Raw genomic sequence first — 15124 nt, 5'->3', positions numbered from 1 at the left:
CGACGCCGGAAGTCGGAAGTGGGAGCCGGTCCCCGCCGCCAGGGCCCGCGGGAGCTGCCTGCCTGAGTGCCGGTCGCGCCCCTGAGTGCAGGGGTCCTCGGGGCGCTCCCTGATGCCGAGCACGCGGCTTCTGGTGCTCTTCGGCAGCCAGACGGGCACAGCCCAGGATGTGTCGGAGAGGCTGGGCCGCGAGGCGTGGCGCCTGGGGCTCGGCTGTCGCGTGCAGGCCCTGGACTCCTACCCCATGGTGAGGGCTCCCTGGGTCTGAGCGGGGAGACCCAGCGGGCTTGGGGCGCCGGCCCCCAAAGCCCTCGACCCCAGGGCGCCGCGTTTTGTCTGAGATCCGGCCCTTGCACTGCGGCGGATTGAGGGGCCGAGAAAGCTTGGAAACAACAGTCTGCTTAGGACACGGAGGAGGGGGCGAGGTAGGAGGGTGGAGCCTGAAAGAGAGCAGGCAGACCGGCTGCCCGAGGGTGCTAAGTCCCTTTGCCCCATCAGCGTGAGCGAAGGAGAGGGAGCCAGGCTGCTGGGAGGATGCCTGGCCGTTGCAGCCCGAGGCCTTACACGTGTGTCTTTTTGTTGAGGTGAATCTGATTAATGAGCCCGTGGTGATATTTGTTTGTGCAACTACAGGCCAAGGAGATCCCCCGGACAACATGAAGGTAAGGCAGACCTGAAGTGGCTTACTGTGCTTAGGAGCTCAGATGCCTGCCCTCCGCCCTCGCCCTGTTTTCATTGCCTGGAAAGTCCTGAGAAGCACAGTAAATCGTTGCCCACCTATGTCTACTGCACATCAGCCGTGGATTTGGGAGGAGTTCTTTGGGTGGAGCTGGGGGCTCTGGTTGTCCACCCTAATAAACTCTTCACAGGCTACCACTTTACCTGCTCGTGTTTTCCCAGAGCTATATACGAATCTAGTATGGGTCTTGTGTGTATTTCAAAACTGATCTTTAGGGAACATTCTTCAATTCTTCGACCACCTTTTGAGTACACACTGTATGCCAAGTAGAATCTAGTGCTGAGAATCCAGCTATGAACCCAGTAGTTACATTTCTACCCTCATGGAGCTCAAAATATAGCAAAAGCAAGAGTTTAACGGGCAGTCACAATGCCAGGAAATGCACGCTGCCAGGGAAATTGCCGAATGTTATGGGAGCCATAATAAGGGCTACCTAGCCCAACCTGGGGGCTCAAGGAGAGCTTTCCGGAAGAAAGGAGTCTAAGCTAAGTCCCGAAGAATAAGTGGAGGCTGACCAGACACCAGGAAAGAGGGAGCAGCTTCTGCAGAGGAGAAAAACAGCCAGCCTCTGGGGTGAGCGGAAAGCAGTTTCAGGATGGTTGGGCCAAGGAGTGAGTTGGGGTTGGAGGCTAGAAGAGGGGCGGGCAGCCACGTCGGACCCCAAGGAGCCCAGCAGCCACAGGAGGCAGGTGGACTTGAAACGAAGGGCCGTGGAGCCCATGGGGTGCGTGGTCACGTTCGTATTCTAGCAAAACCAGCACTTGTCTGCAGGGGGACGTGGGGGTGCAACGCAGCCAAGGACCTGGAGGCTTGGGCCAGGATGGTGGCAGAGTCGGGGAAAGCGGACACGCCTCCGTGACATTAAGACGATAGAGCTGGCCACGCCTGCGTCAAGTCTCAAAGATGAGAAAGGAGATGGGATCAAGACAAGAGTTTGGGCTCAGGTACTAGGCTGGATGGTGGTTCCATGCGCAGAAGCAAGAGCTTAGGGAGGCCAGGTGCTGGGCATCATCCAGGTGCAGCCACGCAGCTGGCCTGGAGCTCCGGTGAGGGGCCTGGGTGGAGGCAGGTGTCGCGGTGGCCAAAATGTGGAAGCCAGAGAAAGGAAGCACCTCCCTCCCTCAGGGCAGCCGCCCTAAAACACGAAGGGCACGGAAGGTGGAGAAGAGCCTGTGAGGGGCAGGAAAGTGCACCCGGCAGCGAGAAGAGGGAACACACCATCTCCAAGGTCAAGGGCAGAGAGGTGACTGTTTCCAGAGGATGGCCTCTGGCACACAAAGGTGCAGGGAAATGAAGTACGATGAGGCCGGAGAGGCATTGCTGGGGGTTATCAGCCAGGGGACTGCTGGTGGCCTCGGGGAGAGAAGCTTTTGAGAATGTCTGTATACTAAACAATTCAAAAAAGCTGTTGCTGTGAGTGGGGCTAAGGGACTGAAAAGAGAATACTTGTGAGGTGGAGAAACCCAGGCCTGTTTAAATGCTGGTGGCGGGGGGACGAGGCAGGAGGTTGACGAGCAGGCGTGGCGTGGGGACGGCGGGGGAGACCCCAGCGCAGGAGGGCGAGGCGCGGGCGAGGAGGCAGCGGTAGGAAGAGCAAAGGCAGGAGGTGAGTGGTGGCTGCCGCGGAGGCGGGGTGCCGGAGGGGTGGCTGAGGACGTCCTCCGTCGCGTGAGCTGGGCAGAGGTGCAGACCTCACGTCAGAAGCCAGCAGGGTGGAGGTGGTGGCGGTCACACCGAGACGAGGGTGGGTGAAGGGGGCAGAGTGCTGGGCTGGATACCCGCAGAGGGGATCAGGACGGGTGCTCCCAACAGCACAGACTGGAGGTGCCTCCGAGAGCCTCAGACCAGGGGCCCGGGGCCAGCTGCGCACTGCACAGGAGGAGCCCAGCCTCCGTGTCACGGTCCTCTGAGGGTACTGGCCAGGCGTGCCCTCCCAGGCAGCCAGGGCCTTGCCCCACTGGTGACAGGCTGAACGTGGGGTTTTCTTTGAGCGTCTTAAGTACAGATAGACCACAGAGGACGACCACACACTGGAGGAGAGACCTCTGTGAACGACACGGACCCAGAGAAGCACAAGCAGAACCCAGAGGCGCGGAGGCAGAGCCGCCGAGGTTCCGCCTGTGAGGAGGGAGCGCGCTCGGCGCCCTCGCGCACAACCTGAGCAGAGCTGGAGCTGAGCACACACGCTTAAAATCACACCAGACCCGAAGATGACGCTGAGAGAGTTTCCCGGGAAGCATACCAAAATGATAGGAAACAAGAAAGATGATATCAGCATTCCAAGATTATTCCAGCAGCCTCAAAACGGGCAGAAGAGCAGTGAGGGGGTTACCAGGGAAAGAACAAGACTGAAGGACGGGTCTCCAGCCCGGGAGCCGCCATGTGCCCAGGAAGGGCCCTCGGGGCGTGAACGGGGCCCCCACTGACACCCGTCCCGTCTCGTGTGGGTTTCAGCTGTGGGGTGCAGAGAGTGCCCAGGTTTCTGGCGGGGGACAGAGCAGGGCACAGAGGAACGCTGACGTCTCAGCGGCCGTCACCCCGCTGCACCAGCTCAGAGCAAAGCTTCGGGTTCTTGGGGAAGATGATTTCATCTAACGTGTGCTGTGCTGTCTGCCAGTTGGTGTGCGGGGAGGCCTGGCGTTTTCAAACACAAGCCGTGAGAACTGCATCTCCCGTGGACCCTTTCTCAGGAAGCGTCCTGGGGGGCCTCCACAGCCTTTGGGAGACAAGGTCTAAGCAGGAGCGAGCAGGGGGTCTCAGGAGGCAGAGTGGACGTGGTCCCCAGCGGTGGCCACGCAGCAAAGTCTTGAGAAGGCCAGGGAGCAGCCCAGGGCCAGTGGGCAGAACTGTGCCCTGACAGGGCCAGGACCCCTCCACCCCAGGTCCCTCTGTCCAGCCAGGAAAGAAGCAGAAGGGAGGCAAGATGAAGCCTGGACTGTACCCAGAGGGCAGTGTCTCAGGGCTCAGGTCACCAGGGGCCGAAGGTGAAGGGGAGCTGTGTTTGAAGCGCCTCTGTCGGCTGCGAGGAGGCCAGGGCAGGGCCTGGAATGGGATGTGCTCCAACACGGGCCACCCAGCGGGTGACCTTGCAGTCAGGGAAGGAGAGGGACTTGGGTCCGGACCTTGGGGGTCTGGGTGTAAGGCCCCCTGGGATGGCCAGACGCATGGAGGTGAGGGTGCCCCAGGAAGAGGGGCAGGTGTGGGACCTCAGCTGGCACAGGGGTTAGACCGAAGCCCTGGGGGTGGGGAGTGAGCACAGAGCAGCCTGACGGCAGCTTCGCGCGCAGGAGAGGCCATCCAAAGGAGAGGAAATTCAACTGAGTCGTGGGAATCTTGGCCCAAAGGCGAGCCTCGGAGTCTGACATGTCAGGCCAGAGCCTCTTCTGTGGCCGTGGAGGCCTGAGCCTGGGGCAGTGGGCTGAGAGCTGAGAGCCGCTGGGGCCTGTGCTGCCTGCACGCTGGGAGGGCCGAAGCGGGGCGCCAGCAGCTGTCACTGCCGGGTGGCATCCCCGCTAGCCTCTTCCAGAGCCCTCTGCCGGGAAGGAGCGGAGCCCGGCTCCGTGATGCCGGCTCTGGGGCAGCTTGCTTCTCCTTTACCATTTTCTGCCTTTTCCCAAGTTTCTTGCCGCTGTGATAGAATAAAAAATGGTTTTGGTTTCATAACCAAACTGTTAAGCAGCAGGAGAGCAGTGCCCTGGGGGGGTCTAGGGTGCGGCCCCCGCCCCGCCCCCGCCCTCCACCAGCCAGGCCCCAGGGGCCGGAGCGGCCTCGAGCCCCGTCTCTCCTGCTGCAGAACTTCTGGAGGTTCATCTTCCGGAGGAACCTGCCGTCGGCCTCCCTCTGTCAGATGGACTTTGCTGTCCTGGGCCTCGGGGACTCGTCTTACGCCAAGTGAGTAGGGGTGGGCGGGCCGCGGGCACTGTCCCCGGGGCCGCGCGCGGGCAGCCTGGCAGAGAGCGGGTGACCCAGCTCCTGGCTCCCACTTTGGGACGTGACGCTGGCCGTGTGTCCTGGTCCCACAGGTCCTCCCTGGCCGGCCCCTCCTCCATGACCAGGGGCCTCGGGGCTCGCAGGGCAGGAGGTGGGCAGGGCAGCAGGGCGGGAGCCGGCCGGCCGGGGTCAGAGCCCAAGCCACCTGCGAAGCAGGCAGCACAGGCCTACCTGGCTCCTCCCGCGCTTTTATAAAATGTTTTTCGTGAGACATGTGGGCTCATGAAGAGCACAGAGAGCAGTGAGCTGCGCGCAGGCGGTGGGCACAAAAGACCCCAGCCCCTGGGAGCCACCCTGAGGCCACCACTTCCCTGGGCACGGCCGTGTGACGGCCCACCTCTACTTTTCTTTCAACGTTTCACAACACAGCCGTGTCCTAGGAGAGAATGCTGTTGTTTTGCACTCTTTCCTGGAGAAGTACAGAAGGCTTTGTGTTCAAGGGTACGCGCGGCATTAGGTTCCCGAAGTATTAAAACCCTAACTGTGTAGCACAGGGGCTGAAGCGAGGGTCAGTGAGTGTAGACGCCTCCAGAGCTAGACGCAGGCCGAGGCCTGCAGCCATCCCGGTGGAAAGGACAGGAAGTGGGTGGCGTTGTGACCCCCGTCTACAGGAGTCTGGGGGTTTTGTTCCGTGCGTAGCATAGACACCTGCTCCCGCCGGTGGGTGCACCCGCAGCAGGGGCGAGCGGCCCTTCTGTTGACAGTGGCCCTGGGAGGAGCTGTCCTTCAGGGAGCCAGCAAAGTGACCCCAGGAAGACGTGGGAACCTCCACCCTGCACAGCCAGCCGGGCGCTTCCTTCCTGCCCCTGCCTTGGGCCCGGGCTGGTGCCAGCCTCCGTCTCTCCATAGGTTCAACTTTGTGGCCAAGAAGCTGTACCGACGGCTCTTGCAGCTCGGGGGCAGCGCCCTCCTGCCCGTGGGCCTGGCCGATGACCAGCACGAGCTGGGGTGAGTGGCGGGGGCGGGGGCGGGGGGCGCCCTCCCGCAGGCCCCTCCGGGCACAGGGTCCCCAGACTGGCATGCACGTGCCCTCTGCAGGCCTGACGCGGCCATCGACCCCTGGCTGCGTGACCTGTGGGAGAAGGTGCTGGGGCCACATGCTGTGCCCTCTGACCTTGACCTGACCCTGTCCAGAGTCCCGTAAGTATGGCCTTGGGGCAGCGCCTGCAGGCGCAGGAGGCCTGGCCTGGCCACGGGGCTCCCTCGGCCATTCATTCAGGCCGGCCAGTGGTCTGACAAGGGTCCGCCCCCTTCACAGTTGGCCCTCCAAGTTCACCCTGCAGTTCCTCCAGGAGACCCGCAGCACGTGCTCAGAGGAGCTGTGTGTAGCCAGGACGGACCCTCAGGGACCCCCTTCAGAGCTACAGCCCTTCCTGGCACCCATGGTCACCAATGAGAGAGTCACCGGCCCCTCACACTTCCAGGATGTGCGGCTGGTGGAGTTCGATGTGGCAGGCTCTGGGATCAGGTGAGGGGTGGTGCTGGGGACCCACGCAGGACTTGGCCATGGCGGGGGCCGTGGTCTGGGGGTCGGCAGGTCCTCTTCCAGAGCACGTGCTCAAAGGGGAAGAGAACAGAGGCGGCGGCCAGAGAGGGGAGACCAAGGACCCCCTAGCCCTCCCTGGCCGCTTGCCTCCTTCCTCTACAGTTTCCCCAGAGCTCCCAGCATCCTCCCCGACAGGCAGGCCCTCCCCAAGTCCTGGGTGTCCCCCCACAGCTTTACAGCTGGAGACGTGGTGCTGATCCAGCCCGAGAACACGGCCAGCCACGTGCAGCAGTTCTGCCAGGCGCTGGGCCTGGACCCCGACCAGCACTTCACGCTGCAGCCCCGGGAGCCGGGTGAGTCCCAGCCGCCGCCCCCGCCCGTGCGCTGTGCCCTCCTCCGTGCCCCCGGCACCCTGGCTGCCCAACCCCATGTCCACGGCCCCCCACATCCTCCTGTCCCCACTGCAGGTGTCCCTTGGCCCGCACGGCTGCCCCAGCCCTGCTCCGTGCGGCTCCTGGTGTCCCAGCACCTGGACATCACCAGTGTGCCCCGTCGCTCCTTCTTTGAGCTCCTGGCCTGTCTCTCCCCCGATGAGCTGGAGCGGGAGAAGCTGCTGGAGTTCAGTTCTGCCCGGGGCCAGGAGGAGCTGTGCGAGTACTGCACCCGGCCCCGCAGGACGGTCCTGGAGGTGTGGGCAGGGGCGGGCGGGCGGACGGGCCTGGGCCCTGGGCCGCAGCCACACGTGGCCGTGCCGACCACGGCCCTCCTGACGCTGTCTCCACCCAGGTGCTGTGCGACTTCCCGCACACGGCTAGCGCCATCCCCCCGGACTACCTGTTGGACCTCATCCCCCTGATCCGGCCACGGGCCTTCTCCATCGCCTCCTCTCTGCTGGTGAGGGGCTGGCCTCGGGGAAGCCAGGGCCGGGCCAGCAGCGCGGGTCGCCCAGCAGGGCAGGGCGCTCACTGTGGCCTCCCCCAGGCCCGCCCCTCGAGGCTGCAGATCCTCGTGGCCGTGGTGCAGTACCGGACACGCCTCACGGAGCCCCGCCGGGGCCTCTGCTCCAACTGGCTGGCGTCTCTGGACCCTGGGCAAGGTGACCCTGGCTCTCTGGGGTGGGGGGCTGCGCCCAGGGCCCCATTCCCCAACAGGCACCACAGCCAGCCCTGGGCCAGGGCCCTGGGCCCCCGAGCGTCTCCTTGCTGCCTCTCTCCTGTAACAGGACCTGTTCGGGTGCCCCTGTGGGTGCGGTCTGGGGGCCTGACATTCCCAAAGACACCCGACACGCCTGTGATCATGGTGGGGCCTGGCACAGGCGTGGCCCCCTTCCGAGCCGCCATCCAGGAGCGAGTGGCCCGGGGTGAGACCGGTGAGCGCAGAGCCTGGGGCAGGGTGGTGGCCGGGCTGAGCCTCAAGGGCCCAAGTCCAGGCTCGAGGGCCCTGCGCTTCCCCAGGAAACGTCTTGTTCTTCGGCTGCCGCCAGCGGGACCAGGACTTCTACTGGGAGGCCGAGTGGAAGGAGCTGCAGACGCGGGGCTGCCTGACCCTCGTCACGGCCTTCTCCCGGGAGCAGGTGGGCGGTGTGAGGGGGGCGGGGAGGGACGTCCGGGGCGGAGACTCACCCACCCCCACCCTGCAGGAGCAGAAGGTGTACGTGCAGCACCGGCTCCGGGAGCTCGGGCCGTGGGTGTGGGAGCTGCTGGACCAGCGAGGTGCTCACTTCTACTTGGCAGGGTGAGCCCGGCTGCGGGTGGTGGGGGGCCCGCCCCCTGGGGACTCCGGCCATGCTGAGCCCCAGCCTGCCTGTCCCTCCAGCAATGCCAAGTACATGCCGGCGGATGTGTCGGATGCCCTGACATCCATCTTCCGGGAGGAGGGCGGGCTTTCCGGCCCCGATGCAGCCGCCTACCTCACCAGGCTCCAGCGGACACTGCGTTTTCAGACTGAGACGTGGGCCTGAGGAGGAGCCATCCCACCGCTGGCCACGGCCACTCTCACCGCTGCTCGCTGGGGGGCGTTGTTACCTCTCGCCCTGACCAGTCCCAGCCTGGAGGACAGTCAGCTCTCCTTCCTGCCCGGACCCCAAGTAGCACACACCTTCCCCGCCCTCCTCCAGGAAAGCCTCAGCAATAAATGACGGGCTCTGGGTGGCTGCTTCCTACCTGCTCTTCCTTGTGCGTGTGCGTCCTGGTCCTCAGGTGGTGGGTGGGCCCACAGCTCGTCTGGATGGAATTGCCCACCGCGCTGGGCACGGGGGCACCGTTGCTCAGCCCTGCACTTTGGTGCCTGATTCTAACGCGGTGGGTGCCAGCTGTTTGCCCGCCTTGTACAAGCTCTGCCCTGGCCCTCACAGCCCAGCGGGGGGAGGCCTGGAGAGGCCCCCGGCCAGGGTGGTGTTGACCATCCCTTCCCAGCCCAGGGAACGGTGGCCCAGGGCCCTGGGAGGAAGGGGGCGTGGCCTTGGGTGGGCGGGGAGGGGCGGGGCCCAGGCTGGTAGGGGTGGGACCTGAGTGGTGTCCCTGCCCTGGAGGGGAATTCCTGTTGGAGAAGCTGGGCCTGCTTGCCCACACCGCCGCCACCCAGAATCCAGCTGGCTGACACAGGGATCGCTGAGGCCACAGCTGGGCTTGGGCAGATCCTGTTGGGGACGGCACGCTGGGCCCAGGAGCCGCCCAGAGCTGGCACAGGCACTGGGGCCCAAGTGAAGTTTACTTTGAACGGGGCCCGGAGCCAGGAGGAGGCGGCGGTTGCTACAAGGTCAGTGCCAGACCCTGCCCCAGCCCCAGAGGGCCACCATGACCTTCAAAGCCCCGGCCACCCCCATCGCCGCCCTGGGGTCCCCGCCCACCCTTCCCGACCCCCACCCTGGAGGCACCGCCCCTGACCTGTGCCCCGGGGCCCCCACTCACGGCCCTGCCGAACTCAGCTCTGGACTGGTCAGTCTGCCTGTGGCCTCCCTGGCCCCTGAGCGCCTGGACCCGCTGCACCAAGTGCTGGCAGGTGATGGGTCGGACAGGGGGGCCCTGGGGAACCCCCAGGGTGCCAGGACTCCGGACAGTGAACCCCTGCTGGGGGCTGCAGCCATGGCCTGCCCCTGGGCCAGGCCCACAGAGGACGAGGAGGAGGAGGAGGAGGAGGAGGAGGAGGAGTGCCCCATCTGCACAGAGCCCTACGGGCCCGGTGAGCACCGCCTCACCCTGCTGAACTGCGGCCACGGCCTGTGCGCGGGCTGCCTGCACCGGCTGCTGGGCGCGGCCCCCAGTGCCGACCTGGGCCGGGTGTGCTGCCCGCTGTGTCGCCAGAAGACACCCATGCTCGAGTGGGCGATCTGCCGGCTGCAGGAGGAGCTGCTGCAGGCCGACGGGCCCCAGCGCCCCCCGCCTGCCGCCCTGCCCCCGCCCCCCCGCCGGGGCCCCGGGCCCTGGGCCTCCCTAGAGCACCGCTACCAGCTGCGCTTCCTGCCGGGGCTGGCGGGCGGCCGAGGCTGCCTGCCCTTCCTGCCCTGCCCGCCCTGCCTGGGCGCCCGGCTCTGGGCCCTGCGGGAGCGGGGGCCGTGTGCCCGCCGCCTGGCGCTGCTGGGCCTGCTGGCCCTCGAGCTGCTGGGCCTGCTGCTGGTCTTTGCCCCGCTCATGCTGCTGGGGCTGCTCTTCATGCTACTGGACAGCTCCCGCCCCTGAGCAGAGCCCGCCGCGCCGGCCCGGGCCTGGGCCCGCCACGGCCACGGCGGACAGGAGGCCCGGACCGGCCGGAGCCCGGGGGCCGTGGGACCTCGGGAGCACCCTGAGTCGAGGCCTGATGACCAGGCTGAGGAACCCAAGGTGGACCGAGGCACTAGCCTTCAACCAAGACCCAGGACCCGGGCAGGGCCACCCAGGAGCCTATGTCCAGCCGCTGACCGCGCCACAGATTCCAAGCGGCCCTGCTGCCCAGACACGAGCCACCGGTGCCCAGGACAGCACTGGAGCAGATCTGTGCCAGGGCCCCACGCGCTCCTGGACGGACAGGCCCCACACTGCCACTGGGCTGTCTCTGCCCTCCTGCCTGGCCTGTCTACAGAAGGGGCACGGGCACAGTGGACCCAAAAGCGAACAGAGGCCTGTCAGGGAGTCGGGTCCTTGGAGTGGGTGGCGCCCTGGGCAGGGACCACCCCTGCCGCCCACGTTCCAGATACGGGCCAGTGTGTGTTCCCTGAAGGTCAGCGCAGCCGAGGGGAGGGCCCCTGCTGCCGAGGCCCAGCCCACAACGGGCCTCCTCACCTGGCCGGTCGGGCTCCGAGCGGCAGCCCTGAGCAGCCGGGGGATCAGCGCGTGCCCCTCAGCTTCGAGGAACAAGGGCCCAGCCGGGTTCTGGAGCCGGAGGGCACCACGCTGGGCCCCAGTTTTGCCCCGGACTCCCCCGCAACCTCCCATCGCCGAGCCTGGGGCCTTTATCTGAGAGACAGACGCTGTCATAGCACCGCCTCACGGGCTCGCTGGGGACGTGCTGAGCCCTGTCCCCGGCACGAGATGGCTCTCAGTAAACAGTAGCTGCTGCTAACACTGCTGTGAGTGCACCACTGTCCCCTCACCCTGCCCTCCCCAGCCAGGCGACAGAGTTCCTTCTCCAAATCCAGGTGATCTGAGTGCCAGCCAGGAGGCCCTCAGACCCTCGTACCTGACCCTGACTGCGGCCAGCCCTCGTCCCAGCTGCGGCTCAGACCGGCCCCGAGGCCATTCTCATACAACCTCAGAGGCTCAGGTAGGCACCGGGGACCAGCTGGACTGACATGTCCCCTCCTTGACTGCGCTCACAGCGAGCGGCCCGTGCAGAGGAAGCCCCCTCCCTTTGCCCAGCCGGGCCTGCTTTGCACACCTGCCCCCGCAGTCCTGCCTGGAGCATACAGGAGGCTGGCTCTGCACAGGTGCACGGGGCGTTCACGCACATGCACGCACAAACACACACACAGGCCCAGCCCTCCTGCACGGCGTGTCTGGCCCAGCCTGGCCCCCGGTGAGCAGAGCGGGCTGACCCCAAGCAGCACGGGGCCTCCCTGTGGCTGCTCCGGCCTGGACCCTGTCGGGGCCTGGGCGCCCACCCTGACCCAGGCCTGTGCACAGGCCTCGGCTTCAGTCCAGGGAACGAGCGGCAAACTTTGGCAAAGAGTTTTAATGGCAATGACTGGCTGCGGCGACAATGCCACGCGGGTGGGGACCAGAAGCTGTGGTGGGCAAGGGGTCAGCGGGCGACAGCGCAGGGCCGGATCCCTGAAGAAGCGGCGAGCAAGGACCGGTGGGCGGCGGTGGCGGGCGGGTGGGCGCTACATGATGGAGCAGGCAGACAGCGGGTTCCTCACGTGGCAGGTGCACGCGGCCCCACAGTACTGCCGGAAGGTCTGGTAGCAGCTGCCCTCCGGCTCACCCCCCCACTGGCCACCAGACGGGGCGGTCAGTGCCTCGGGCGGTAGGCGGCTCAAGATGGAGGTGTTGACAGCCAGTGCAGCCAGGCCGTAGTCAGTGAAAAGCACAGTCTCGCGGCGGCAGGTGGGACAGGAGATGAACTTGTACTTGGGGCAAGACTCGTAGAGAATCTGCAAGCACTGCTCACACACAGAGTGCAGGCAGGACAGCACGCGTGGCCGCCGCTGCGTGACGTTGTACGTGTGCCCGCAGGTGGGGCACTCCAGAGGCTCTCCTGCAGCCGCCGCCGCGGGGGCCCCTGAGACCGCAGGGCCAGGCCGGATCACATACTGATTCACGATGACCTCGTCCGCCGGCGCCACTCGGGGGAAGCCCAGCTCCGCGCTGCCCTTGCGGGGCCGACGTGGCAGAGGCGGAGTGCGGGGCGCCCCTTCCAAGGCAGGCATGTCCCCCCCACAGGCCTGGTTGACGATGATCTCTGTGTCTGAGGGCCAGGCTCGCTTGGGTGCCAGAGCAGGGGTGGGCCGGGGCGCAGGTGGGAAGCGGGGGGCGGCCGCCTGCAGCTCGGGGAGCTTCTCGGGGTGGACCATCGTCCTGGCCTCCATCTTGAGGATGGCGTGGGGGCCCCTCAGGCAGGACATGAGGAAGCCTGGCCAGCCACCGCCCGCCTCGGGCCCAGGCTCAGCCAGCATCCGGCTGTCTCCAGTCAGACTGGGTGTTCGAGTGGGTGGGGGAGTTGGGTGGGGCTGGGAGGATGGAGAGGGGGCAGCATCCTGGTCCCGCCAGGCCTGGTGGGGACCCTGGCCTCCCTGTGGACTCCTGGGGGAGGCTGGCAAGAGCTTGGGGGGAAGGGCCCCCCCCAGTGGCCACAGTGGCTTCTCAGGTCTGGTTCGAGGAGGAGGAGGAGGAAGGGGTGGGGGAGGAGGAGAGGAACAGGGGCAGCGGGATGTGGGAGGCTGCCCTGGGCTGGAGGTCGGGCCCAGGGGCTCACCCAGGCTCTCTGGCGGCTGAGGCTGGCGAGGGGCTGTTGCGGGGGGTCCCCCTGCAGCTGAGATCAGCCGTCCCCGGGCCGGGACATCCGGGCAGGCAGGGGCTAGGTGGGCCCCATGGCTCCAGGACAGGGCGCCCAGGGAAGGCAGCTAGCCTGAGCCCTGGCTGCGGAAGGGCCCGGGCCGCGAGCTCGGTGGCGGCGGGAGCGGAGAAGAGGCCTGGCCCGGGCCCGAGCTGCAGGTGAGAGACAGCGTGAGGCCAGCGTCGGGCCCACCCTCACCCTGCACAAAAGGCAGGGCGCCCGACCTCTGACCCTGACCCTCGCGGGACTCGGAACCCAGCCCCCTCCCCAGTCTCCGTCACCGAGGCCCGACCTCGGCCCAGGAGCGGGGGCCCGCGAGCGGCGACCCCGCGCGGTCCCGCCCCGCCCGCACTCACCTGCCCCAGCCTGGCGTCCCCGGCCGGGCCGCGCGCCGCCGCCGCAGAGGTTGTCTCAAAGGCAGGCCCGGATGCGGTGTCCGCGCCTTGGCCCGGCGGCTCCGGCGGCGACCTCGGGTGATGGCGGGGCCGCGGCGGCTCACGGGGGCGCGGGGCTCGGCGCGGCGGCGGCGGCGGCGGCAGGTGCGTGCCGAGCGTGGCGCGCTCTGCGGCGGAGGCGCGGGGACCGCAGTGCGCGCGGCGCCCGCCCGCGCCCGCAGCGCCACCCCCCGTCTGGGGACCCGCGCGGGGTCCGCGGGGCGGGGCCAGTCTCACTGCCGCCCCTCGATCCGCCGCGGGCCTGGCGCCCGCTCTCAGGGTCGCCCTCGCCCTCCGCCTGCGGGCCGCGTGGGGGTCAGGGGCCCCGCGGCGTCCCTCCTCCCGTCTCCCCGGCCCCTGTCCCCGCCTGGCTGACCCCGGGTCCTAATCAAGCCCCCCGCCCCAGTTCTGGAAGGGAAAGCCTGCTCTGAGATCTCACGATGCCAGAGGGAGGAAGGGGAGGAGAGAGCCCAGGGGTGGTCCCAGGAAAGCTGGTTCCCAGGACCCCACCTTGGGACTGCCTCGTGTCCCCCCCCCCCCCCCCGCCAGAGCCGGGGTCCCTGTCTGTCCTTCCACTCGGCCCCCCGTGGGAATGTCTTCGGGGTTTTCTGGCTCACAGGTGCACGGGCTGTTTCCAGCACGGCAGGCTCCAGGAGGGCGATGTGACAGAGGAGGTCGAGCCGGGTGGGCAAGCACGGAGCAGAGGAGCGGGCGGGGGAGGAATGGTAGTTGGGAGAATGCTCCAAGGACAGGACAGTTGCACAGACAGGCGGCGGGAGGGTTAGGCGGAAGGTCAAGCAGCCGGCTGGGCAGGCCGCGGTGGGGCACTCGCGGGGGACACGCACCTACGCGGGCTGGGTTGGCCCTTTCTGTCCTCCCAGCAGGTCAGCACGTGCCCCGTGGTCACACAGGTGTGTGCTCACCTGACCCCACCCAGCAGAGAGGCCCCATTCCTTTCTGCTTCTTCCTCAGGCCAGGCTTCCCTGCCCCCTTGGGATACACCGTCTTCCCGAGAGGCGCCCAGGTGAGAGGAAAGACAGAAGGCACGCCGGCAACGACAGGGCAGGGGACCAGGGCCGCCTGGGCCCCCAGAGGGCCCTTCCCTACCCTGCCAGGGCCGCCACGCGGCATGCTGGCCCTCCTGGGCCAGGCGCCCGACCCTGGACGTGCCGGCCCCAAGTCCAGCAGGCAGCGGGGCCCGGAGAGGTCGGCGTCCCTGACAAAGGGCCCCCCGTGGGCAACCCAGGCTGGAGGGGCACCCCCGGCCCACAGGGCTGGACGCCGCGGCCCCTGGCGACCGCGCGCCCCTGCCTGCGCCTCGGGGCCCTCCGCCCTGCAGCGCAAGTGGGGCGAGCGCGCAGGTGCCCGCGGGAGGCGCGGCGGGGGCTGGCGGGGCGCCGGCGCGAAGGCGGGGTCGCTGGGGCAGCCGGGCCGGAGGCGCGCTGGGGGGCCAGCCTCGGCGAGGGCTTCGCCCGTCTCCCCGCCGCCCCGCCGGCAGCGCCTCCGCCCCGGGACCCACCCCGCGCGCGGCGCCCGCCCCGAGCCCGCCCCGAGCCCGCCCGAGTCCACGCCTCCCGAGAGCCCGGCGGCTCAGAGCTGGCGCAGCGCGAGCCCGGCCCCGGACGGACGCGGCCAGCCGACCCCCGCGCCCCGTCCTGAGGGAAAGCCCTGAGCGCGGAGGCTTCTGGGGAACAGAGTTCCCACCGGCCGCCCCGCCGCCCCGTCCTGCGCATGCGCCAGCCCCTCCTCTCCGCGGTCGGCGGAGTCTGCGGGGGCGGGGCTGCCTGCGCCTGCGCCTGCGCCGTGGGCCCCTGTCGTCCGCCTCCCGGGTCCCGGTCTTCGGGCCCAGTTCCCCGCCACGTCCGGTGCCGCATCGGTAGAACTTGTGTCCGGACCGGTCTGGCCGGCCCCACGCAGGCCATTCTGGTCGGCTGGGCTCTGGGCCGTGTCCGATTTGATCCCGCCCTTCCTGGGGGTTCCCCCCCCACACACGCAGCCGAGCCTGCA

At 67.8% G+C, this 15124-nt stretch overlaps 4 protein-coding genes across 10 annotated transcripts; 3 read left to right on the top strand and 1 right to left on the bottom strand.

The window, feature by feature from the left end:
* Positions 1 to 2: 2 nt before the first annotated feature.
* On the top strand, positions 3 to 8373 carry NDOR1 (NADPH dependent diflavin oxidoreductase 1). Of its 7 annotated transcripts, XM_057721231.1 has the most exons (15): positions 3 to 247; positions 585 to 662; positions 4533 to 4630; positions 5099 to 5170; positions 5579 to 5677; positions 5768 to 5869; positions 5988 to 6197; positions 6447 to 6568; positions 6683 to 6903; positions 7002 to 7109; positions 7197 to 7311; positions 7438 to 7584; positions 7670 to 7788; positions 7855 to 7949; positions 8031 to 8373. In XM_057721231.1, the coding sequence occupies exons 1-15, from the start codon at positions 113 to 115 to the stop codon at positions 8173 to 8175; spliced, it is 1866 nt and encodes a 621-aa protein (XP_057577214.1). In that variant the 5' UTR covers positions 3 to 112; the 3' UTR covers positions 8176 to 8373. The 7 variants fall into 7 exon arrangements, with proteins under 7 accessions (XP_057577214.1, XP_057577218.1, XP_057577213.1 ...); XM_057721235.1 differs by lacking the exon at positions 5099 to 5170; XM_057721230.1 differs by having other exon boundaries at positions 7670 to 7949.
* Positions 8374 to 8751: 378 nt separating this feature from the next.
* LOC130846765 (RING finger protein 208) lies at positions 8752 to 9892 on the top strand. The gene has a single exon (XM_057725196.1). The coding sequence runs from the start codon at positions 9011 to 9013 to the stop codon at positions 9890 to 9892; it is 882 nt and encodes a 293-aa protein (XP_057581179.1). The 5' UTR covers positions 8752 to 9010.
* Positions 9893 to 11350: 1458 nt separating this feature from the next.
* Positions 11351 to 14102, bottom strand: RNF208 (ring finger protein 208). Its single transcript, XM_057721238.1, has 2 exons — positions 13040 to 14102; positions 11351 to 12835 (listed from the first exon to the last, which is right to left on the bottom strand). The coding sequence occupies exon 2, from the start codon at positions 12301 to 12303 to the stop codon at positions 11512 to 11514; it is 792 nt and encodes a 263-aa protein (XP_057577221.1). The 5' UTR covers positions 12304 to 12835; positions 13040 to 14102; the 3' UTR covers positions 11351 to 11511.
* Positions 11923 to 14789, top strand: LOC130846763 (basic proline-rich protein-like). Its single transcript, XM_057725191.1, has 2 exons — positions 11923 to 12053; positions 14090 to 14789. Exon 2 carries the CDS (start codon positions 14247 to 14249, stop codon positions 14787 to 14789), a length of 543 nt encoding a protein of 180 aa, XP_057581174.1. The 5' UTR covers positions 11923 to 12053; positions 14090 to 14246.
* The last annotated feature ends 335 nt before the right edge of the window (positions 14790 to 15124 follow it).

The sequence above is a fragment of the Hippopotamus amphibius genome, chromosome 2, assembly GCF_030028045.1.
Source record: "Hippopotamus amphibius kiboko isolate mHipAmp2 chromosome 2, mHipAmp2.hap2, whole genome shotgun sequence".
NCBI lineage: Eukaryota > Metazoa > Chordata > Mammalia > Artiodactyla > Hippopotamidae > Hippopotamus > Hippopotamus amphibius.
The sequence above is the reverse complement of the archived record's forward strand: the minus strand, read 5'-3'. Positions and strand labels throughout refer to the sequence as shown.

Bases quoted from the DNA above. Each gene is read 5' to 3' on its own strand.
- NDOR1 (XM_057721230.1), top strand. From the start codon at position 113: ATGCCGAGCACGCGGCTTCTGGTGCTCTTCGGCAGCCAGACGGGCACA. The intron at 248-584 runs GTGAGGGCTCCC...CTTTTTGTTGAG, and splicing joins CCCTGGACTCCTACCCCATG to GTGAATCTGATTAATGAGCC. The intron at 6,198-6,446 runs GTGAGGGGTGGT...GTCCCCCCACAG, and splicing joins GTGGCAGGCTCTGGGATCAG to CTTTACAGCTGGAGACGTGG.
- LOC130846765 (XM_057725196.1), top strand. From the start codon at position 9,011: ATGACCTTCAAAGCCCCGGCCACCCCCATCGCCGCCCTGGGGTCCCCG.
- RNF208 (XM_057721238.1), bottom strand. From the start codon at position 12,303: ATGCTGGCTGAGCCTGGGCCCGAGGCGGGCGGTGGCTGGCCAGGCTTC.
- LOC130846763 (XM_057725191.1), top strand. From the start codon at position 14,247: ATGCTGGCCCTCCTGGGCCAGGCGCCCGACCCTGGACGTGCCGGCCCC.